A 24,538-nucleotide genomic window follows, 5' to 3' on the forward strand; every position below is an offset into this window, starting at 1 on the left:
TATTACCAAATGTTTAATTCAAAATGAAAATATGCCAAAAATATGACAAAATTGAAAAAATATGAGAAAATATTACAAAATCAATATTTTCATCTTTAGAGAGATATTTTTATGCGATTTTTTAAACGTTGTTTCTTTCCTGCCAAGAGGCCATTCTGAATTAATGAGAACTGTCGAAATCAGTTCAGCCGTTCTCGACATATAAGAGATCTTTCAAGCATATCTTCTTTGATAGACATATATATCGCACATATGTTGCTATATATTCGTTTTGTTGGATGTTAACATCAATGTAAAGATCAGGAGTAACCTTGTCATGGCTTTGTGATGTCGCCGCGATTTAAAATATTCGCGGTTTAATGAAAAATTTTGAATTTTTTCAACTCAAAAGATATGGTCTATTTTACCCGCTAAATATTATCCGATGACCACCCAAATTGGTAGGCTTCTTCTCCGCCCTAAACTCTAGCTACATGCGAAATTCCGATTCGATTGGTCTATAATTGCGACCTGTATAGCTACTGCAAAATCCGAAATTTTTTCAGTTTTTGGTCCATTTCGACCCCTAAATATTATGCGATCATCTCCAAAAGAAATAGGGTTCTATTCTGACCCTAGCCCCACCTCCATTCTAAATTTCGTAAAGATCGGGCCATAATTGCGACCTGTAGAGTGATTACAAATTAACATGGACAGACGGACAGACGGACGGACGGACATACATAGCTAGATCGACTCAGCTCGGCGAGCTAGGAAGATCCATATATACTTTCCTATGTGGGAAACCAATATTTCGAGGTGTTACATAACTTTTGGCCCAATCAAACTTATAATACCCCCAACACATAGTGTTGTAGGGTATAAAAATCAATGTTCAAAACCAAAAAAAAAAAAAAAAGGGAAAATATTCCAAATTTTTTTGAAAAAAAATTTCTCCAGACTATTTTCGAGTTGACGCCTACAAGTAACATAAAATTTTATTTTAGGTAGAAGTTATCAAAAGAAGAAACATTCTACACAAAATTTCACTATAAATCTCAAAATAAACTATATATCTAGGTACAATAGTTTTTATGAAAATTACATTCGAAAATTATGTACTAAAATTAAAACTGATGTCCTTCCATTTTTGCTGTTAATTTACCACGTTTACACTGAGAGGCAAAATCTCTCTTCATACCTCACATTATGGGGAAAGTTTCGAAGGAAGAATTATTCTATATCAAATTTCATTGTGAGTCTCTTCAGAAAAGAAATCTCTATTTCCATTTTATATAAAGAAAATGTTTGCATTAAAGTTCCCCAGAACATCCGAAAATATTCCTTAATTTTTCATCGGACTTTATTCGATTTGACGCCTGAATGTAACATAAAATTTCCTTTTAGACGGAAGGTGTCAAAAGAAGAAATTTTCTACACAAAATTTCACCATAAATCTCAAAATAAAATATATATCTAGGAACAATAGTTTTTCTGAAAATTACATTTGAAATTTATGTAGTACAAATAAAAATTATGTGCTTGCTTTTTTACTTTTAATTTAACACGCGGCAAAATCTCTCTTTATACTTCATGTTTTAGGGAATGTGTCAAAGGAAAAAATATTCTACATCAAATTTCACTGTGAGTCTTTACAGAAACAAAATCTCAATTTTCATTGTATATCAAAAAAAAAAAAAAATATAATTGCATTAAAGTTCACCAAAATCTCCAAAAATATTCCCTAATTCTTTTTATCAATTTTTCATCGGACTATTTTCGAGTTGATGCCTGAAAGCAACATAAAGATTCATTTTATGCAGAAGGCTTCAAAAGAGGAAATATTCTGCACAAATTTTCACTATAAATCTCAGAATAAACTATATATCTAGGTATAATAGTTTTTATGAAAATTTCATTCGGAACTTGTATACTCCAAGTACTAATTGTATGTTTGCTTTTTTTACTTTTAAATTGAACACGTTTCCAATTTGAGTCAAAATCTCCCCTTATACTTCATTTTTTGGGTATAATACCAAAAGAAGAAATATTCTTGATCAAATTTTATTAGGAGTCTCCGAACAAAAGAAATATTTATATTTAATATAAACCATAGAAATTTAATAAATTTTCCTTTATAAAAAAACCTTTTTTTATTTTCAGCAAGTAAATCACTTTTTCCTAATCGCTGTAAACTTTATTATAATTTTACTGCCCAATAGCCATTTTGCACTTTTGAAATTGTAAAGCAGATTTGATAGTACTCGGGTTGTAGATCGAAGCCCCAAAATAGTTAAGGGTTCGTTCGACAAATTTTTATAAGGGCTTTTAATATAGCCTTGACTACATACAAAGGGACCGCAATATTTTGAAATATATTTGGAAACATTATTCATACAACTTTGAAATTTTACCGAGTTTTGGATTACTTAAGAGCAATGGGATAAAAAATGGTCCACTTCGGTTCGTTTTTGCTCCCTGTGTTAGGATAACATATATTTCAAGTACCATATGTCTATAAATGGGCCATGAAGATCCACTTTTTGCTTTTTGCCCTGTGTAAGGATAAACCTCGATTTCAAAGCGCATATTTTTTTGATATATAGTAGAAATACGGATTTACTTTCTTTGGTGACTTATAGTAAAATTTGATGAAGATTATTTTTGTCTTTGACACTATCCTTCTAAAATGATGCTTTATTGGAGATTTTTGCACAAACTCACACAAATGACGGCTTTACCCGAAAATGCCTTATTACTACATACAGATTCCTGACGTTTAAATAGGACCCATGGTAGAATTTAATAACAAATTATTTTGTAGAGTATTTTGACTTACTATGATCCCATTTTAAAGGAGTTTTTAACCATATTTTGAAAAAAGAAATCGAAAATCCGGTGAAGAATTGAACAATAAATTTTGGAAATTTTTCGCTTTTTTGGTAACTTTATTGATGTGCAAATTTTTTGATATATAGAAGAAATACGGATTTACTTTCTTCGGTGACTTATAGTAAAATTTGATGAAGAATATTTTTGTCTTTGACATTATCCTTCAAAAATTATGCTTTGTTGGAGATTTTTGCACAAACTCAAACAAAGTGCGGTTTTAACACTAAAATGACTTATTACTATATTTGAATTCCTGGCGCTTAGTTAAGACTTAGTCTCTTGACGTCTTCTAGGACCTATAGTAGAATTAGATGTCAAATAATTTTGTAGAATGTTTTGATTTGCTACGATCCCGTTGAAAGGGAGTTTTAACCTAAGTTAAAAAAAGGCCAACAAGACCCCTTCGTTGACTCGCTTGTGGGTTAAAATATTTAACCTCGTATTTTTATCTGCAATATTTCCCATGACACTATATATCTTGAATGCACAGATTCCGAGGAATCTTAATCCGGAAATTTCTAAAAGTGCTGAAGAGGTGGAAACTTGCCCACTCTATTTAGGTTACTGTGATGTCAACGCCGATACATGTATCTTCTATTTTTAGCTCTATTTTCAAAATCTACAGGAGTTTTTCTATAATTTTGGAATAATAAAATTTTGTCCCACAATTTGTTAGTATTTTTCATTTTCAAAAAGTAAACATAATTTGTAAATAATTAAAGCAAATTAAATACTATTGTCTATTACTTTTTATTTTTAGCAAATTTTAAATTAATAATATACATTTAAATTAATTTGAAATATTTTTTTTTTTAATCAAGTAAAAATAATTAAAAATTTGAAAAACTAGTTTTTCTCATATATTTTTTATATTCCCTTTTCGAATAACTAAAAAAAATAATTCATAAATAATTAAACATGACTGAAAATTTTTGTTTACTATTTCATATTTTTTTCACAATATTTTATTTATAAAAAATAATTTCTTAATTTCGTTTTGAAGAAAATTAAAGACATTTGTTTTTTGTTTTATTTAATTTTTATTTATTTTTTTTAATTTTATTAATATTTTCTTATTAATTAAAAATAATTTCTTAATTTCTTGTATGCCATTTAATTTAAAAAAAAATAAACATTTAATTAAAACTTAATATGGGGTTGGTTTTGTTTGTAGTTTTAAATTTTAAATTTTAAGGTTTAGGTTTTGTTATTCGTTCTATATATTTGTTAAATAATAATAATTTTTCTTAATCTGTTTTTTTTTTGTAATAGTTTAGTTCTTAAAATTAAGTATGGTTTATATAGTTTTTGGCCATTTACTGATTTTTAAATTTTCTCTTTTTTGGGTGTTGGGGGAAGAGGATGAGGAGTTTAGGGGCGTGATTTTTTTTATATTACAATTCAAGCTTTTGCAGAAAACTTTTTCCCAAACGGTGTTCATGGGTGTGGTCTAGAAAAAGCTTTAAAGCTTGCTAATGATATCTACTTCTTTTCCTATCCAGAGCTTTAAGCCTTAAGAGCTACTTAAGAGTGGGGGAGCGGGAAAATGGGGGGTCAAATTGGTTCAAAATTTTTTAAATGAGTATTTTTTTTTTTCATTTGAAATCGATTTTTGTTTCCTCATCTTTGTCGAATTTATTTTAAAGCCTCCTTGGCTCTCTGCTCCCACTCGGCCCGGCGCTGATGTATCCCCTTGAATTCTCCAACTGTGGCCGATCGTTCGATTGTTTTGCTTATCAATGGACTCGTGCTATCGGTTTTCGTTTGACATTCGCTCAATTTCACCGAAGGCCTTTCCAAAGTCGTAGATTTGCCGGGTGAACTGCAGGAGATGGTGTTGTTGTTGTTATTATTGGTAATGCGTTCCATGGACACATGCCTAAAGCCGGCAATTTTAATGGGTGGCAAAAAGTTTTTGTTGTTGTTGTTGTTGCTATTATTACTATTTTGATTTACAATACTGCCATTTGTGGGAGAGTTCAGGTGATTGTTGTTAAGGGCCAAGCCCGTGGAGCCAATCTTCTGTGGCATTTGCCTAAAATCTGCCAAGGAATTCCTTTGATTGTTGATCACCGTGCTGACACTTGTCGCTGAGTTGCCGATGGAGATTTTCGATTCCTGCACCTCCAATTTGCTTAGCTTGTCCAATTTTTCTTCACTGGCTGACTGATTTTCTTTATCACTGTCCACACTGGGATTGTTGTTGTTGTTGGAGGAGGGGGAGGAGCAGGAGGAGAGGGAGGTATTGCCTAGAGAGAATTTCTTATTGGCAACACAACTACTACTACTGTTGTTGCTCACATTGCCATTGTTCATCATTTTATCCAAATCCTCATCCTTGATTTTCAAGGAACGCCTGGCAAAGACCTTCATCAGTTCCGGTGTAGGATCTGAGGACTTATTCAAATTGGAACAGCTGTTATTGTTGCTACTACTCAGTGAATTGCCATTCAGGGAGAGATGTGACGAGGAAGAGGCAAAGGATTTCTTCCTTAGAATTACTCCACCTTCTCCGCTGGGCGATTCCTTTTCCTCCATGGATTCGGATTTTTGCATCACAGATTTCCGACACAGCTCCTCGTTGATGGAACGTTTTCGCTCAAATTTCAATTCCTCCACCTTTTTCTCCAATTTTGCCTTATCCTCGGCCATAAAGAGACGTCTTCGCTCTTGCAGCGACAGGGAGTTGGTGTTGGTTTCCGGAGTCGTCTTCGAAACTTCGGGCATTTTGAATTGTGTCTCCATTTCGGTTTCATTGATGGTGGGTGTGGGCGGTGTGGTGGGGGTAATGGGTAAATTCGTGGAGGCAGAGGAGTTTGATATCAGGACATTTGTAACAGCCGCTGCTGCTCCTCCTCCTGCTCCGGTGGTCATCTTTTTAAGCGGACTCTTGGGCGGTAGACCCAAACTTAGTTTGGCCTGTTTGTTGATGGCTTCATGGTAGACCAGGGGAAAACGTTTTTCCATTTCCGGTGAGGAGCGTTCATTGATATCCACACTCTCCGAGCTAAGGCGTCGGAAATCCTCATCCTTGTCGGGTGTGGATTCTCGTGACAAAGCAGAAGTCATGGTGGCGGTGCCACTTTCCTTGGCATTTTTGGACAAAACCACATGGGTCTTCGACGATCTCATGGGATCCACCCGATTCAATTGGATTTTCATGAATTCCGGCACAGAAGACTTGGCATCTTCCGCTGAATCCACCATGCTCGAGGAACGCCGTGTGGAATTCGTACGAAAACCATTTGTCTTGGTAATGGGATTTGGAGCCGATTTCCTTTCATTGTCCATTTTGGGCTGTTCCAATTGGCCACCACTGCTGCTGGAGAAATGCAAATTTTGCTTCTGCAATGGCTTCTCCCGCAACATGACATTGGCCGTGGAGGGAGAGTTCAAGACATTATCCTCGCTAAGAGACTTTTCCTTTTTCAAAGCCAATACCGTGGGTCGGACGGGCATAATTTTGGTAGATTCCATTTTCTCGGCCTGTTCCAGGAAGGTGGCGGATTTACGTATTACACTAATGAAGGGCGAAGTGACCATCATATCAATTTGATTTTCCGTTTCCTGGACATTTCTACTGCCAGCCGAGGGTGTGGGCGACACCGTGACCATGGAAACTCCGGAGGGCTTTTCAAAATATTGTTCCTCTTTTCGAATTTCCCTGGCCGATTCCTGGCTCACAAACTCCCTGCTGTAGTAGGGTACCCTTAGGTTCAAACTCAAATCCGGTAGGCTGGGCATGTTGTTGTGGACTGGGGTAATACTGGGCTTCTCCTCACCATAGGCCCGGAAACTTTTGGATTTTTCCACAGATTTACGTGATTTCTGTTCATAGATTTGGGCCCGGACGGGGGCACACAACTCCACCTCTTCCAGCAATTCCTCGGTCTCCATGCTTTGCTGGTTCAAGGAACTGGAGCTGGAAGTAATGGTGGTTGTGGTGGTGTTATTGTTGTTGCTACGGCCAAAGGACTCATTCGATTTGGAAATCTTTTGTTGGAAGGCCGAGAGGCCCACAATTTTGGGTTTCTTTTCGAAATGGTGTTCCGGCTTGGTGGGAGACAGTACAACGCTCTGCTGCTGTTGGTATTGTTGCTGTTGCTGCTGTTGTTTGGTAATCTCCCGGACCATGGAAGTGGATTGCAAAAATTCCGAGCTACCAGATGACTTATTCAACCCTGAATCCTTGGAGTCCCTATTAACTTTGGTGGGAGAGGGGGTGGCTATCAAATTTTCATTGCCAATATTTTGGGGCAAATAACGTTGCCTCGAGGCCGGACCAGATTTGGGTTTTACATTCATCACATCCTCCATACGCTCCTCCTTGATTATTTGTTGCTGGCTAGCAGTCCTGCTGCTTTCACTCAACATCTCCATCTTTTTCAGACCCTGGAAGTTCTCCTCCACCCGGTTCACCCGCACCGGAGAACTGATGTAGGAGAATTCACTTTGAGTCACATCCTGGATAAACGACGAGGAGGAGGAAGTGGAGCTGGTGGTATATGACTTGGCCTCCATATTTCCGGTACCCATTTGTAGTTTCTTTGGTTCATTGGGTTTGCCATCTACTGACTCCGTATCTGCATGATCCTCACCAGCATTGGCTTTGGCAATGGAACGTTTCGAATTGCGATGCATTAGACGGCGTAGGAATCCAGATTCCTGGGCCTCCACAAGGGGCTCGTCGCTCGCTTTCTTTAATACTTCGGATTTTTTCTCTTCCACCACGGTCATCGAGGAGGATGAGGAAGTGGTGGATTCTTTGGATTCAAACAGCGATGAGGCCTTCGATGACAGCGAACGAAAACCGAAAAGATTATTCGTAGATGTTGCTGCCGCTGCTGCTGTCGTGGTCGTTTGTTGATTACTTGGTGTTGTTGCTGCTGCTGTTGTTTTAGTTTTTGTTGTAGTTGTTGCTGAAGCTGAAGACTTGCTTGATGTTGTTGTCTCCTTATAGGCAGTGTGTTCTTCCATAATTTTGGCAGCATTAACGCCCGGTGGGAGAGAACGTGTCTTGGCTTTGTTATCCAAATCTGAAAGAGAGACGGAAGAGGTTTGAATGGCTTCGGAAATAGATAAGGGATTTGAAATACCTTTGATATCCAATAACTTTTTGTTAGTCAATTTCGATAGCTCCTCATTGGCCTCGGGTATGGAAGTCTGTAAGAGAAAGAGAACAAGGATTTAATACAAATTTTAAGGAACTGGGATAGAGAAGGAAACGAAGTAAATGAAAGCTGGGGTTATAAACAGCCAAATATATGAACTCAGGGATCGTCTACGGTAGAGTAGGAGGTCCCAGGGTTCATCACAGTGGAGTGGATAAACGCAGATGCCATCTACGTTGAGGTAGATGCAACCAGGAGTCATCTACAGTAGATAAGGGTTACCCGGAGGTCATCTACGATGAACCGTATGGTCTTCTACGGTAGAGTAGATGGACCGAGGGGTCATCTACGGTGAAGTAGATGAATACAGGTGTTATCTACATTGGAGTAGATGGACCTAGGGGTCATTCAAGGTAGAGTAGATGGACCCAGGGGTCATCCAAAGTAGAGTAGATGGACTCAGGGGTCATCCAAAGTAGAGTAGATGGACTCAGGGGTTATCTACGTTGGAGTAGATGGAACCAGGGGTCATCCAAGGTAGAGTAGGTGGACATAGGGGTTACCTACGATAGATGGACTCAGGGGTCATTTACCATAGAGTAGATGGACCCAGTGGTCATCCAAGGTAATGTAAACGTATTCAGGGGTCATCCAAGGTAATTTAAACGGACCCAGGGGTCATCTACGATAGAATAGATGGGCCCAGGGGTCATACAAGATACCGTAGATGGACCCAGGGGTCATCCAAGGTGGCGTAGATGAAGCCAGAGGTCATCCAAGATAGAGTAGATGAAACCAGCAGTCATCTACGGTAGAGTCGAAGGTCCCAGCGGCAATCAACAGTAGAGTAGATGGACCCAGGGGTCATCTATGGTAGAATTGATGGACTCAGGGGTCATCTAAGGTAGAGTTGATGGACCCAGGGGTGAAGTAGGCAAACCCAGAGGTCATGGGGTCTACCCAAAAGTAAGTGGGCCACGAGGATTTTCGATAGGGTAGTTTAAACCTGCTACTGTACAAAAAGTGAGTCAAGGTGACATGTACTGTACAGAATCTGTGGATTCATACCAGGCATTCTTTAGAAACTGCAACCAGATACCTCTTACTGTAAAAACCGGGTCCTAGACGACAATTGCTGTACTCAATCTGAGCCCAGGGTTCAGGTACTGTACACAATCTAAATCTGGTGGCCAGTAAATATTGAAAATCGGATTCTAGAGGTCAGAAACTGAATATTGAAACAATCAAATGTATATAGCCGGGGAATATAGACCTGGGCATAGAACCAATCTACTGTGCAGAACCTAGAATTAGAGACCAGGTTCTTTTCAGAATTTAAGCTTAGAGTTCAGCTAATGTACAGGTACTGAACCAAGAGGACAACTACAGTACAGAAATTAGATCTAAAAGTTAGATACTGTACACACATGGAACTAAAGACCCGTCTTTGAAGAAATAGGACTTACAGACCAGCTACTGTACAAAATCGGAGAGTACAAATCAGTTGCTGTACAGATACTGTGCTATGATCCCAACTACTGTGCAGAAACTAAGCGAAGAAGTCAGCTACTGTACACATAATGTCATGGTTCACAAACTGATGTACAGAACCTGAGCCTAGATGGCGGCTGCTGTAAAGAATGTGAATCCAGAGACCTGTTCCTGTACGAATTGGAACACAGAGCCCGTGTACTGTATAACATCTAGTCCTAGAGGCTATCTGGATCCCAGAGACCAATGTCCGTTCAAAACTAGGTCCTAGAAGTAAATCCCTTTACAGGCCAGGGTCCAGAGGGCAGCTACTGTGTATAACCAGAGTATATGGGGCAGCCTAAAGAGGAGGTATTGTACAGAACCTGTGACTAGAGGCCCTCAATTGTATAGAAGCCAGATTAAGAACCAATTCTACAAAAAAATCTCAGCCTAGAGTACATCCACTGTACAGAAACTGAACCTACAGTTCTTTTGAGTTCATGTAGCAAAACCTTGAGCCTGTGGACTGCACAAAACTCAATATTTCTTCGATTCTTGTCTAACCAGAAAAGTTTAGCAAAAAAAATGTTCTCACCTCCAATGTCCTCCTATGCTGCCGACTGGGGCCACCCTTCTTTTTGGCCGGTCGTATGGCCATTTTATGTTTCGCCGCCGAATGTGACAAGCGCTGCCAATCCGATGAAAATAGATCCACTTCATCGCCACCGCTCATCAGCGATGAACTGTCACGATGCCTCAGGATATCCGATGACACCGAAATGCTGGACATTGTTGAGGAACGTGAATAACGGGCGCGTTCCTGTACCACTTCGGTGGAGGATGTTGTCGAATTGTTGGCCGTTGAGGTCAACATCATTTCCTCGCCATCGGCACTGTTCATGCTCAGCAGACTGAGTGAGGAATTTTCACTTTGTTTCTCCATCGATTGATGTTTGTGGGTGCGCAGCGATGTGGACGATGTGATGCCACCACTGCCGGGCATGTTGCCGCCCATCGGTGGTTTGGCCATGGCGCGTCGTTGCGGTGAGGCAGGGCTGCGTGGCAGGCCCAAATCTTCGTCGGAGGCATCGGGACGATTGCGTCGTTTGCGTAAGACATCGGCAAGTTCGGCCTGGAAGAGAAAGAAGAAGAGAAAAGGGGAAATTAGTAAAACATTTAATTTGGGGAAATTTTTTGGTTTGACAAATTTTGGGGATTTTTTGGGGGTTTATGTTTTTAATACCCAAGTTTTCCAGCGAAACACAAAGCGTGCCCGAAAACAACTTCTGCCACCACCACCACCAGCGGTGGTGGTTGCTGTGGTTCCACTTGACCCGGTCCGCGTATCACCGGTCATGGAATTTATTTTCATTTTAAATGGATTTTGTTTGAAATCGAGAATTTTCATTTTGATGGAGTTTTCTTTTTTCTGTGGAGAAAAATTTTAAGTTGAGGCTATTTTTTAAGGAAATCTAGGAAGTCGTTCTAGAATTTGCCAATTTCAAAGAGTTTAAAAAAAAATCAATTATTTTTTAATTTTTATTAATTATTTATAATTTTTTTGATTTATGTTCTGTGTGTATTTATTCTTCCAGCCTTGAGCCCAGCTACTGTACACGTACTGTACAGAACCTAATACAAAATAATTCATACATTATGAGGTCAGAGTAGATGTACTGCCAACAACATGAAAATAGAAGCCACATTGAGGAAAACCCCTGAATATCGTTGTTACGGACTGCATATTACGGCTGTGGGTAACAAATGTAACAAATCGGATGAACAGTATATATGGGAGCTATAGCTATATCTGAACCGATCTTCACTAAATTTGACATACTATCTTCTATACTCAATTCGGTCGTAAGTGCCAAATTCCATCCAATTTGAACCAATATTAGACGTTTGGTGCACAATAAAAGGCAAATCGGACGAAGTTATATATGGGAGCTATATCCAAATCTCAACCGATCTCGATGAAATTTAGCAAATATATTTCTGAGCTGTTTTTGATATATTTCCCTGAATATCGTTGTTATGGAGTGCATATTACGGCTGTGGGTAACAAATGTAACAAATCGGATGAACAGTATATATGGGAGCTATAGCTATATCTGAACCGATCTTCACCAAATTTGACATACTAGCTTCTAGACTCAATTCGGTCGTATGTGCCAAATTCCATCCCATTTGAACAAATATTAGAAGTTTGGTGCACAATTAAATGTAAATCGGACGAAGTTATATATGGGAGCTATATCCAAATCTGAACCGATCTCGATGAAATTTAGCAAAGGTGTTTCTGAGCTGTATTTGATATATTTCCCCAAATATTGTTGTTACCGAGTGCATATTACGGCTGCGGAGGACATAAATAACAAATCGGATGAACAATATATATGGGAGCTATAGCTATATCTGAACCGATTTCGATCAAATTTTGCATACTTATTTTCAGGCCTAATTTGGATATATGTGCCAAATTCCATCCCATTTGGACTAATTTTACAGGATTAGTGCCAAATAAAAGGCAAATCGGACGAAGTTACATATGGGAGCTATATCCAAATCTGAAACGATCTCGATGAAATTTAGCAAAAGTGTTTCTGAGCTGTATTTGATATATTTCCCCAAATATTGTTGTTACCGAGTGCATATTACGGCTGCGGAGGACTAAAATAACAAATCGGATGAACAATATATATGAGAGCTATAGCTATATCTGAACCGATTTCGATCAAATTTTGCATTCTTATTTTTTGGCCTAATTTGGTTATATGTGCAAAATTCCATACTATTCGGACTGGATATTACACGTTTGGTGCACAATAAAAGGTAAATCGGACGAAGATATATATGGGAGCTATATTTAAATTTTGACCGATTATCTCCAATTTCAATAGGGTTCGTCCTTGGGCCAAACAAATGTTGTTGGAAAATTTCATCTGGATAGGGCAATAAATGCGAACTGTACTTTGTTTACAAAAATACATGGACAGACGGGCAGGCAGACGGACGGATATGCATAAATCGACTCAGAATGTGATTCTATGCAGATCATCAAAAGGAACTATGGGTCTATCTCGTTTCCTTTTGCCTGTTACAAACAAATGTACAAAGACACAATACCCTGACCACCTTGTGGTGTAGGGTATAAAATTACTGAATAATACGAAATTCGAAAATGTAAAGACAAATAGTTTTTTTAATTTCCGATCATATAATTTTAGATCTGGTACTGTACACAATTTTCAACATAATCTAATCGATTTCATTTTTTTCGGGGAATTACAAATAAATAGTTATTGAGTACTGTACAAACATAATATTAAAATATTCATTTATATAAAAAATGTTATCAACATTGTCCGAAATGTACAAAATTTCGACATCAAAGAACATGCAATTATAGACTAGATACTGTACACAATTCTCCACATAACATCTGGAAATATTAAATTAATTTATTATTTTTATTAACATTACAATAATTGCCAAAATTATTTCTTCCAATGGAATTTCAAAACATGATAGTAGAATGTACTGTACACAATTATCGACATCATCCGAAATGTAGAAAATATATTTTATGGTGAAATTCCGAAAAAGGGAAATTTTTATTGATATATATTTTTTTCAATATTCAAATTATTAATTATTCCAGATACTGTTCAGAATACGAAGTGTGTGTGTACTGTACACATATATCCAAAAAATTGTACATACATTAAAATAGACCTAATCCATAACATCATGAACCCTTCAAAATTTTTTGTGCAATTTCAGCATGAAATAAGAGACCGTGTACTGTACACACATATCAACATTATCGTATGTATTTTATCCAAATGAAATTCTTTCCTTTCCCATAATCTGAATCATCAATTAGACATCATCATCACCATTATAAACTTTGTCTTTTCGTTGCGACCCCAGCAATTGGCTCCATTCCCAATCCTTGTGACCTGTTTTTTTTTTCTCGCCCCAAAAGAGCAAAAGTTCAACATTGTTTACATCATTTTTATTTCTCTCCCAACGAATTTGTCCCATTTTGTCAAAGAGAAAACAAAAAACAAATTCTAAAGATCAAATTAAAGATTCATCTGCTATTGATGGTATTTTTGGTGGAGGGATAGACAAACGTCACATTGGCGATAAAGGCGCAAAAGTGAAATGACGCTTTTCTTTTGTTTTGTTTTCCTTTTTTGAGGAGATGTCGCTTTCCCTTCAAAAGGCATCGAAAACAATTTGCCAAGACAATAGGCCAGACGGTGGTGATGAATCATTTTTTTTAGTTAGGGAAATTAGTCATTTGGATTTAGAATAAGTGGGAAAATACTTGGTAGAATGTTTTTTCAATATTTTGCAAAAAATTTAGATGGGACATAAATTGGTATTAAGTTCAGTTTCTAGGAGTTTACAATTATATTTATATATTTTTTCTATATTATTATACCCTACGATAACATGGAGGGTTTATTAAGTTTGTCTTTCCGCTTGTAATTAAGTATATATATTCTTGATCAGCATACAATTCTGTAAGTCTGTGAAAATCAATCTAGCTTCCGAACGATATGAGGTAGATTGATAAAATTTTACTCAGATGTGTTTTAGGTCTACAGGACCAAAAATAGTTCAAATAGGTCCACATTTTGATAAAGCTGTACGCCAAGTGAGTTCCTTATACGTAGGACAATATGGGTCCAAATTATGGGTCCATAAAACAGTACCTCTTCGTATGACCTGAAATTGACTTTTTCATATATTTGTGCCTCCCTATATTCTGTTTGATTTTTTTCACAAAATCATCTCAAACTTGGTGTTTGGAATTCGCAATAGCGACCACCTTCTCTGACAGATAGTTGGCTGTAGAGGTCCACGATTTCGTGGACCATAACTGTCAGACATTTTTCAGCGAAATGTTTTTAAATTTTGCAAGTTCCTCCCAAATGGTGGAAGATATTAAAAGATCGGTCCAGCCGCATTTAGTTTCCTTTTTCATGCATTTATTTTTTTTTTTAGATTTTAAATTATTTTAAAGTATTTTTTATAACTTTTCATATTTGAACTTAGTTTTTAATTTTTTTTCATTTATTTTAAAGTTTTTATTTTTTATATTGATATCTTTTTAAGCTGTTTTATATTTATTTTTTAGATATTTGATATGAGAAACTGTTATTTTTTCCGTTCTATATTTACTGTCAATATTTTTGATAAATAAAATTATTTTTCATTTGTTTCTAATTTATTTTTTGTTTAATTAAAGATTTTTAATTTATTTTAAAGTTTTTTCTATATTGATAAATTTTTTAAAAGCAATTTTAATGTTTCAAAATTTTATTTTTTTTTTTATTTAAAAGCTATTTTTGATATTTTTACTATATATATATATATATTTTATAATTTTAATTTAATGTTTTTTGTTTTTTTTCTGTACATTTATTTTTAATATTTATATTATTTGAGATTATTTTTTATTTATTTTTAATATTTTTACAAATTTATTATTTTAATTAATATTTTATAAGTCATTTTTATTATTGTTTTATATAACAGTGTTGGCATGTTTGCTCGGGATACCATAGTATTTTGTTGTTGTAAAATGGTCAGGCTCAACCTCTTTATTGTTGTTTTTATAAAAACAACGTTTGCTTATTATTGGAGAACGATGGTAATGTTTACCTGGTAGACATTACCATCGCTTTCCTCTATTAAACAAACGTTATTTTTATAAAAACCACAACAATGGGATTAAGCCTGACCATTTTGCAACAACAAAATGATTTTTTATATATTTTTTTAATACTTATAATATGAGAAACTATTATTTTATTTATTGTTGTTATTTGAAAAAATTATTTATTATTTTTTTTAATTATGAATTTTATTTTTTAACGTTATTTTATTTTAATTTTTGTTTTGTAAGAGTATTTAATACTTTTAAGTTCATTTCTAATATTTTTGTCATTTAACATTTTTAATTTTTATTTTATTTTTTAGATTTTTAATAGATATTTTTTGTTAATTTTTTTTTATTTGTAATGTTTTAAGAATATTAATTTTTATTGTAATTTTTTTTTTTTATTTAAAAGTTATTTTAAATATATTTTATTATATGTATTTTTTATTTTTAATTTAATATTGTTGACAATATTTTTTATATTTATTTTTAATATTTATTTTTATAATTTTCTTACTTTAATTTATTTATTTTAAGTCTTTTATATTATTTTTTATTTTTAATATTTATGATATTATAAATTATTATTTTATTTATTTCAATGTTTTTGATTTTTCAACAAATTATTTATTATTTTAATTAATGATTTTCATTTTCTTACTTTTTTATTTTATTTTTTTTTTTATTTTAATATTAAAATTTTTATTATTTTATTTTTAATATTATTTTTAGATTTTTAATATATATTTAATGGTTTTTTATTTTTACTACATTTCAAATTTTCTAAATTCATTAAATTTTTATACAATTAAAAATTTTCAATTTTTCAATTTATTATTCGCAGGTTTTCAGCAGTTTTCTTTTGTATGTTTTTAAACTGTATAGTTTTTTATAGTTTACTATTTTTTTAATGTTCAACTTATGTTTTATATGTTTACTCTATTTTTTTCATCAATTTGCTTCAAATTTTCAGTTAGTTAATTTTGAAATTTATGTTCTTTTGCTTCAAGTTTTTACTATTTTATGTTTAATCTTTTTTAACCATATTTTTTTTATTATATTCTAATTTAATTGTCTTGTTTTTCAGAAACTTTTACACTACTTTTTTTCAAAAATTTTTTTTTTTTATTTTTTTTTTTTTAAATTTGATTATTTATTATTACTTTTCAAAACTTTTTATCATTTCTTTTTAATTTATTTATATTTTTTATTTATATTATTTACTGTTCCACCTCACATTTATTCCATTTGTTCGTTGTTCTGCCCAATAAACTTTGTTACGTCAATGTTTTTTTTTTCAATACTGCTATTTTTTAAGTTAAAATTTAAATTTATTAGCAAATTAATAATTATTCATTATTTTATTTTTAATTTTCACAAATATTTTTTTTTTGTTTTTAATTTCATTTCGATAACTTGGTTTTTTTATATTTTCCAAAATCCCATTTTTAATTTATTCCATGTGTTCATCTCATCTAGGAGGCACTTAGAAACATGTGTCGAACATAAATTAATTACTTTCTCCCTAAGGAGCTACACTTTGAAACATCAAACTACACTTCCGGAAGGAAATCTTACCGTAAACGAAATTTTCAAAGGATTGTTGGATAGAGCGGTTGCAACATTGCCCGCAACCATTTTTAATGGCACCTCAATATGGCAGTGTTCAACAGTTATTTTCTTAAGAAATCAAAAAAATTTGTTCTCGAAATTTTGTTTTACAAAATTAACTTCGTAGCTATGCCCGATGTTCTATATCCCATAAAAGAGAAATTTCTTTCTTTCAATTGATGGCAAGGCACAAGAGAGCACCCTAGTTCCGTGTGTGCACACTTGGAGCGACAACGTGCAACTGAATTGTAATCAGGCACCCTCTCAATTTAGGCCGTAAAAGGGCCGAGCAAAGATGGCCTGTCGGTCGGGCGCTGCCTGATGCGAACATTTTATGCCGCCATCGAGCGGCGGCCAGCCACCATTCAATATCCCAGCCACCATTCATATTATCAGCTGAAGAATAACAACAACAGAAAAGAATCATATCTTGTCTTGGATTTGTGGCCTGCATCGGAAAAATATAAGAACAGCAATAACAACAACGAGGAAGGAGGAAGAAGAACAAGAAATAGATATGCACCCTGTGTGCGGCAGGCAAATAAACGGCTCGACAGCAGACAGCCAGCAAACAAGAAGAAGAACAACAACAACGAATCACTCCAAACATTTACGTATTGTCAATAAATGTTGGTGCTTGGTTTGTTGTTGTTACAAATCAAATAAAAGACGGAAGAAAATTCGAAAGAAAAATTGTTTCGGAAAAAATTACAGGCAACAACAAGGCAGGAGCAAATGGTATCTGTTCTATGTCAAAATCTTTGGCCAGATGATGTGGCAGGAAATTTTTCCATGGCACACGCGGTAAAAGTCGACCTGAGCGTAATGCTATTGCACCAATAAAGGGATGAACCGAGGATAATCATATGGCCAATGAAGAGCAGGTGATGAAAGGTGAGAGGAGAGAGGGAAAAGAAAAGCAACTGAAAACACCTTTCAGGATGCAGGAAATTTGCAAATCGAGATTTAGAAAAAAATTTTCAAAGTCCACGAGAAACGGATTTAAAGAAACACATTTTCAGGAACTAAAATTAACGTGATTTTTTTAAAAATATTTTTTTTTCAAATATTTTGTAAACGTAAATTAAAAAAAAAAAATTTAAAGACATTGAAAAAAGGTGGATTTTTAAAAAAAAATTGTGTTTTTAAGGCCCTACATAAACGTGGATTTTTTAAAATATATTTTTTCAAAGCATTAAAGAAACGTGGTTTTTTAAAAAAATATTTTTTCAAGGCATTAAAAAAAAGTGGTTTTTTAAAAAAATATTTTTTTCAAGGCATTAAAGAAAAGTGGATTTTTTTAAATATTTTTCAATGTATTAAACAAACGTGATTTTTTTTTAAAATATTTTTCAATGCATTAAACAAACGTGGATTTTTTTAAAAGTATTTTTCATGCATTATAGCATCGAGGATTTTTTAAAAAAATATTTTTTCAAGGCAATAAAGCATCGAAGATTTTTTAAAAAATATTTTTTCAAGGCATTAAAGCATCGAGGATTTTTTAAAAAATATTTTTTTAAGGCATTAAAGCATCGAGGATTTTTTCAAGGCATTAAAGCATCGAGGATTATTTCAAGTCATTAAACAAACGTGAATTTTTAAAAAAATATTTTTTCAAAGCATTAAAAATTCGCGGATTTTTTAAAAATTATTTTTCAAGGCATTATACAAACGTGAATTAAAAAAAAATTTTCAAGGCATTAAACAAACGTGGATTTTTTGAAAAATATTTTTCAAGGCATTGAGAAAACGTGGATTTTAAAAAAAAAAATTTCAAGTCATTAAAGAAAGGTGGATTTTTTAAAAAATATTTTTCAAATCATTAAAGAAACACAAATTCTTAAAAATATATATTTTTTAAGACCCAATATAAACGTGGATTTTTAAAAAATATTTTTTCAAGTCCTAACATAAACGTTGAATTTTTAAAAAATATTTTCAAGGCATTAAACGAAGGTGTTTTCTTTTTAATATTTTTTCAAGGCATTAAACAAACGTGGATTTTTTAAAAAATATTTTTCAAGGCATTAAACAATGGTGGATTTTTTTTTTAAAAATATGTTTTCAAGGCATGAAAGCATCGAGGATTTTTTAAAAAATATTTTTTCAAGACATTAAAGCATCGAGGATTTTTTAAAAAATATTTTTTCAATTTATTAAAGCATCGAGGATTTTTTCAATTCATTAAACAAACGTGAATTTTTTAAAATAAATATTTTTTCAAGGCATTAAACAAACGAGGATTTTTTAAAAAATATTTTGTCAATGCATTAAACAATTTCAGATTTTTTAAAAAAAAAATTTTTTAGGGAATTGAAGAAACGTGGATTTTCTAAAAATATTTTTTTAAGGAATTGAAGAAAGGTGGATTTTTTAAAAATATTTTTTAAGGAATTGAAGAAAGGTGGATTTTTTAAAAATGTTTTTTCAAGGCATTAAAGAAACTTGGATTTTATAAAAAAATATTTTTTCAAGGCATTAAAGAAACTTGGATTTTATAAAAAAATATTTTTCAAGGCATTAAAGAAACTTGGATTTTATAAAAATTATTTTTTTAAAGCATTAAAGAAACGTGGATTTTTTAAAAAATATTTTGTTTAAGAAATTTAAGAAACGTGAATTTAAAAAAATTGTTTTAAAGAATTGAAGAAAAGTGAATTGTTTTAAAAAATATTTTTAAGGCATTAAAGAAACGTGGATTTTTTAAAAAATATTTTGTTTAAGAAATTGAAGAAACGTGAATTTAAAAAAATTGTTTTAAAGAATTGAAGAAAAGTGAATTGTTTTAAAAAATATTTTTAAGGCATTAAAGAAACGTGGATTTTTTAAAAAATATGTTTAAGGGAATTAAAAATATTGAAAATAATTTTTAAAAATTTTTTTTTCAAGGCATTTTTTATAAAAAATATTTTTCAGAGGCTGATATAAACCTGAAATTTTTAAAAAATATTTTTCAGGGGCTAATATAAACATGGAATGTTTAAAAAATATTTTTCAAGGGCTAATATAAACCTGGAATTTCTAAAAAATATTTTTCAGGAGCTAATATAAACCTGTAATTTTTAAAATTTTTTTTTTTAAGAATATTTTTTTCAAGTCATTAAAAAATCGTGGATTTTTTAAAAAATATTTTGTTAAGGCATTAAAAAATCGTGGATTTTTTAAAAAAATATTTCGTTAAGGCATTAACCAAACGTGGATTTTTTTAAAAATATTTTTCAAGGCAATATCTCCTTTTTATTTCCAAAATTGAATTGCGTTTTGAATATCATTGTTTGTTTTCAATACGCTCCACATTGTTTTATGGCCACTCTGTGGTTATTTTAAAAATCTATGACGAAATTGCTTTACAACCCAAACCAATCTAAAACTGAACTCTTTTACAAAAAATAAATATTTGTTTTTGTGTTTTGTCATAAAACTTCTTGCTTATCGCTCTCACGTTTATAATTTTATTTTTATTACTTCACAAAGAATTGTGTCGTTTTTTTTTTGTTGTTCTTCACAAGATTAACACTTTTGGATTTTATTACAAAATCATTGAGGCGTATATAATCAAATTATGGAAAAACGAAACGCAGAACGAAGAAAAAAATTATCAAAATGTTGATAAGTTGGTAAAAGATTGATTTAAAATCACAAATAATGGAGGAATGCCGAACAGCTCAAACAAAAGCGTAAAACGTGTTTAAGTTGAATTTTTAATGAAAATATTTGGAATGATTTTGATTGATAGTGGTGGGGAGATTGGAATATTTCCAACATTGGAGATTTTATTCAGGGGTGAAAAATCATAAAAAAAATATTGGAGAGGTATTAAGTTAGATGCGAGAAATTTTTGAATTTTTCTAAAAAAGGAAAATATTCCATTTTTTTTTGAATTTTTTGGAAATTATTTCTTAATACAAATTTTATTGAGAAATTATTAACATTTATTTTAGATGCATATATTTAAAAGAAATGTATTTTTGAACAATTTCCTAAAGGAAAAGTATTTCATAAGAAAAAAAATAAATTCACCGAAGCTAAATTGAAAAATTTTCACAGCTCTTAAAAGGGAATTTTAATTTAAAACAAGTAAAAAGCTGATAGTTCGGCCGGGCCGATCTTTGATCACCGAAGCTAAATTGAAAAATTTTCACAGCTCTTAAAAGGGAATTTTAATTTAAAACAAGTAAAAAGCTGATAGTTCGGCCGGGCCGATCTTTGAATATCCTCTACCAATTGGTACGATTTTGGCAATTTTCAAAAAAAAAAAAAATTCCGTTAAAAATTCTGTTAAAATCTCTCTATCTCTCTATACGACGACGTGGACCAGCGTAGGCAACTTTTGTCATAAACCATTACAATATTCAAATGCGAAACTTGAATAAAAAAATTTGGTGAATAATGTCGCTAAAATAAAATCGGGAGGTACCGTTATATGGGGCCTATACGAAGACGTGGATCTGCACAGACAATTTTCTGTCATAGGCTGTAGTATCCGTTACGAACTTCAATTGCCAAATTTTAAACATTTCTGGTGAATAATGTCGCTAAAATCATCAAAATACCGAATATCGGGAGGTAAAGTTATATGGGGGCTATAGGAAGACGTAGACCTGCACAGACAATTTTCTATCATAGGCTGTAGTATCTTTTTCGTACTTCAAATACCAAATTTGAAACAATTCCTGTAAATAATGTCGCTTAAAGCACCAAAATACCGAATATCTGGAGGTACCGTTATATGGGGGCTATACGAAGACGTGAACCTGCACAGACAATTTTCTGTCATAGGCTGTAGTATCCGTTACGAACTTCAAATTCCAAATTTGAAACTATTCCGGTGAATAAATTCGCTAGAATCAAGAATGTACTGAATATCGGAGAGAACCTTTCTATGGGGGCTATACGTAGACGTAGACCTGCAGAGACAATTTTCTGTCATAGGCTGTAGTATCCGTTACGAACTTCAAATTCCAAATTTGAAACTATTCCGGTGAATAAATTCGCTAGAATCAAGAATGTACTGAATATCGGAGAGAACCTTTCTATGGGGGCTATACGTAGACGTAGACCTGCAGAGACAATTTTCTGTCTTAGGCTGTAGTATCCTTTTCAAACTTCAAATATTAAATTTGAAATAATTCCGGTAAATAATGTCGCTTAAATCATTAAAATACCGAATATCGGGAGGTACCGTTATATGGGGGCTATAGGAAGACGTGGACCTGCACCGACAATTTTCTGTCTTAGGCTGTAGTATCCTTTTCGAACTTCAAATATTAATTTTGAAATAATTCCGGTAAATTATGTCGCTAAAATCCTCAAAATACCGAATATCGGGAGGTACCGTTATATGGGGCCTATACCAAAACGTGGACCTACATGGTCCATTTTCTGTCTTAAGCCGTAGCATCTATTATGAACTTTAAATATTAATTTTGAAATAATTCCGGTAAATAATGTCGCTAAAATCATCAAAATACCGAATATCGGGAGGTACAGTTATATGGGGGCTATACCAAAACGTGGACCCACATGGCCCATTTTCAATACCAAAAGTCCTGCAGGCATAATATACATTTGAGTAACATTTTATCAATCTACTTCATTTCGTGCGGAAGCTAGAATGACAAACTTAATACACCCTCCATACTATGGTGGAGGGTATAAAAACTAAAAATATATAGAAGAGACTTTAATTCAAATGGGGTTATTTTTTGAAGATTTTCTAAAGAAAGACATATATTTTAACATTTTGAATTTTTTTTCGAAAAAAAAAATTTTTTTTCAGAATGTTGAAAATTTGATTTTAAACATTTCCTGAATTAATAATATTTGGTTTTTTTAAATTAATTAAAAAAAAAATAAACTTCGAAACGAAAATTTCTAAAGAAAGATATTTTTGACAAAACTAAAAAATGTTAAAAAATGTTTTGAAGAAAAAATATAATTTCTAAAAATAAAAAATATTTTTTAAGAAAAAAAATTAATTCAACGAACTAAAATTGGAAAATTTTTGCTAAGTGAAACGTTTCTATAAGGACATTTTCATTTAAAAAAAATGCAAATTTTCAATTTGGCTGTAATAAATTTTAAAATTTTTTAATATATTTTTATTTGTTTGAAAAAAAAAGTACTTCGGCGGAGCTACTTTTTAAAATATTTCCAAAAAATATTGAATTTTCGGAAAAAAAAAACCAAGAGATATTTCCAATTGCTTGAAATTTTACACATCCTCATTCCTTCAATATTCCATGATCATGCTTGTTCATGCTCTATCTCTTGGCGCTGGCGCTCCCTTCCCTACTGTTGCTATCACGTAGGGTGTTGAAAATTATAATAACCATGAAATTCAAAAAAGGCAGGGTACAAGAATTTTCAAGGGTATTGAATTTTCGAAATGACGAAGAGCAAGCGAAGAAGAACAGGAAAAAGAAACAACACTTTGGTAAATATTGAATTTGGCAGACTGGCAGGTCAGCCAGCCAGCCAGCGAGCCTGCTGAGGCAGGCAGGCAAACATTATTGGTTCTTAAACTAATCTCAACTGAAAAAATAATAATAAAAACTACTCTATTAAGTGTATATATATTAACACCAACACATACAAAATACATATGTATGCATGTACACACATATGTATGCCTGTCATACGAGTATGACCATACCTTCTGGCACCCAGGCTTTGCTCGCCATGCATTTCTATGGCCCATAGAAATAAAGAGCAACGAAAAGCGGTCACAACATGAGCCAGATTATAGTGTAAATATTGCAACAACAACAACAAGAAATTTTGGGTTTTTGTTGTTGCTGCTAAAAATCAACAGAGAGTACATGCACCCCAGAAAAAATAGGAAAAAAAAGATATGAAAAATAAAGAAGCAAAAACACAGAAGAAAATTCTATATGGAACAACCAGATGGGAATGGGAGGCAAACAACCGATGAGCTGGCAAACTAGCTAGGCCAGCTAGCCCGCCAAAGCAAATGCCTGAACTAAAAGATAAATAGTTCATAGAAATGAAATGGGACAACCTTTCTGTGAGATATATCCAAAGACGATATTATTTGACAACAAATGCATAGAGAAGCTACATAGCAGGCAAATATGAAATATCTCGAGGAAAATTTGGAAAATAGATTACTCAACGAGGGTGGGTGAGATAATTGTGGGTATATTCTAAATTGAAGTTGTAGAAAATTAAAATTAATAAAATATCTTCATCTCCTGTAGAAACGTAGATTTTTTGAATAACATATTTTAAGCGTGGATTTTTATAAAAATAATTTTTCAAAAATAGTTTAAAAATATAAGGAATAAGAAAGGATATCAAAAACATATTTTTTCACGGGCCATTTTAAACATTGCTTAAAAAAATATATTTTTCCATGGATCATTCTTGGTGTGAATAATTAAAAATAGAGTTTTAGGACCACCAGAAATGATAATTTTTTAAAACTTATAATTTTTCCAGGACCACGAGAAACGTAGAGGATTTTTTTGATGGTTGAAACAAAAAAGGCTGTAAAAAAGAAACATTCCAAGAATAATTATAAAAAATATTCAATTAATATTTTAGATTTAGAATTGAAAATATTTTTTCTCAAAAAACTCAAAAGAAAAATTCCAAGAATAATTATCAAAAATATTCAATTAATATTTTAGATTTTGAATTCAAAATATTTTTTCTCAAACAACTCAATAAATGTTTATTTAAAAAAAATTGTGAAATTTTGAAAAAAATTCACCGATCTCCTTGTCAATATTTTTATATTAACAAAAATTCACCGCCAAATCAATAA

General features: G+C 32.8%; 1 protein-coding gene across 2 annotated transcripts in view; it reads right to left on the reverse strand.

The window, feature by feature from the left end:
- Window positions 1-4,045: 4,045 nt before the first annotated feature.
- Window positions 4,046-24,538, reverse strand: part of LOC101890135 (bromodomain-containing protein DDB_G0270170) — a 218,486-nt gene continuing 197,993 nt past the window's right edge. For both annotated transcript variants that reach the window (XM_059126235.1, XM_059126234.1), the window contains 3 exons: window positions 10,051-10,587; window positions 7,968-8,034; window positions 4,046-7,907 (listed from right to left, as the gene is read on the reverse strand). In XM_059126235.1, coding sequence (XP_058982218.1) covers window positions 4,507-7,907; window positions 7,968-8,034; window positions 10,051-10,587 — 4,005 coding nt within the window. In that variant the 3' untranslated portion in view covers window positions 4,046-4,506. The remainder of the gene's footprint in view (window positions 7,908-7,967; window positions 8,035-10,050; window positions 10,588-24,538) is intronic.

The sequence above is a fragment of the Musca domestica genome, unplaced genomic scaffold (assembly GCF_030504385.1).
Source record: "Musca domestica strain aabys unplaced genomic scaffold, Musca_domestica.polishedcontigs.V.1.1 37, whole genome shotgun sequence".
Lineage (NCBI taxonomy): Eukaryota > Metazoa > Arthropoda > Insecta > Diptera > Muscidae > Musca > Musca domestica.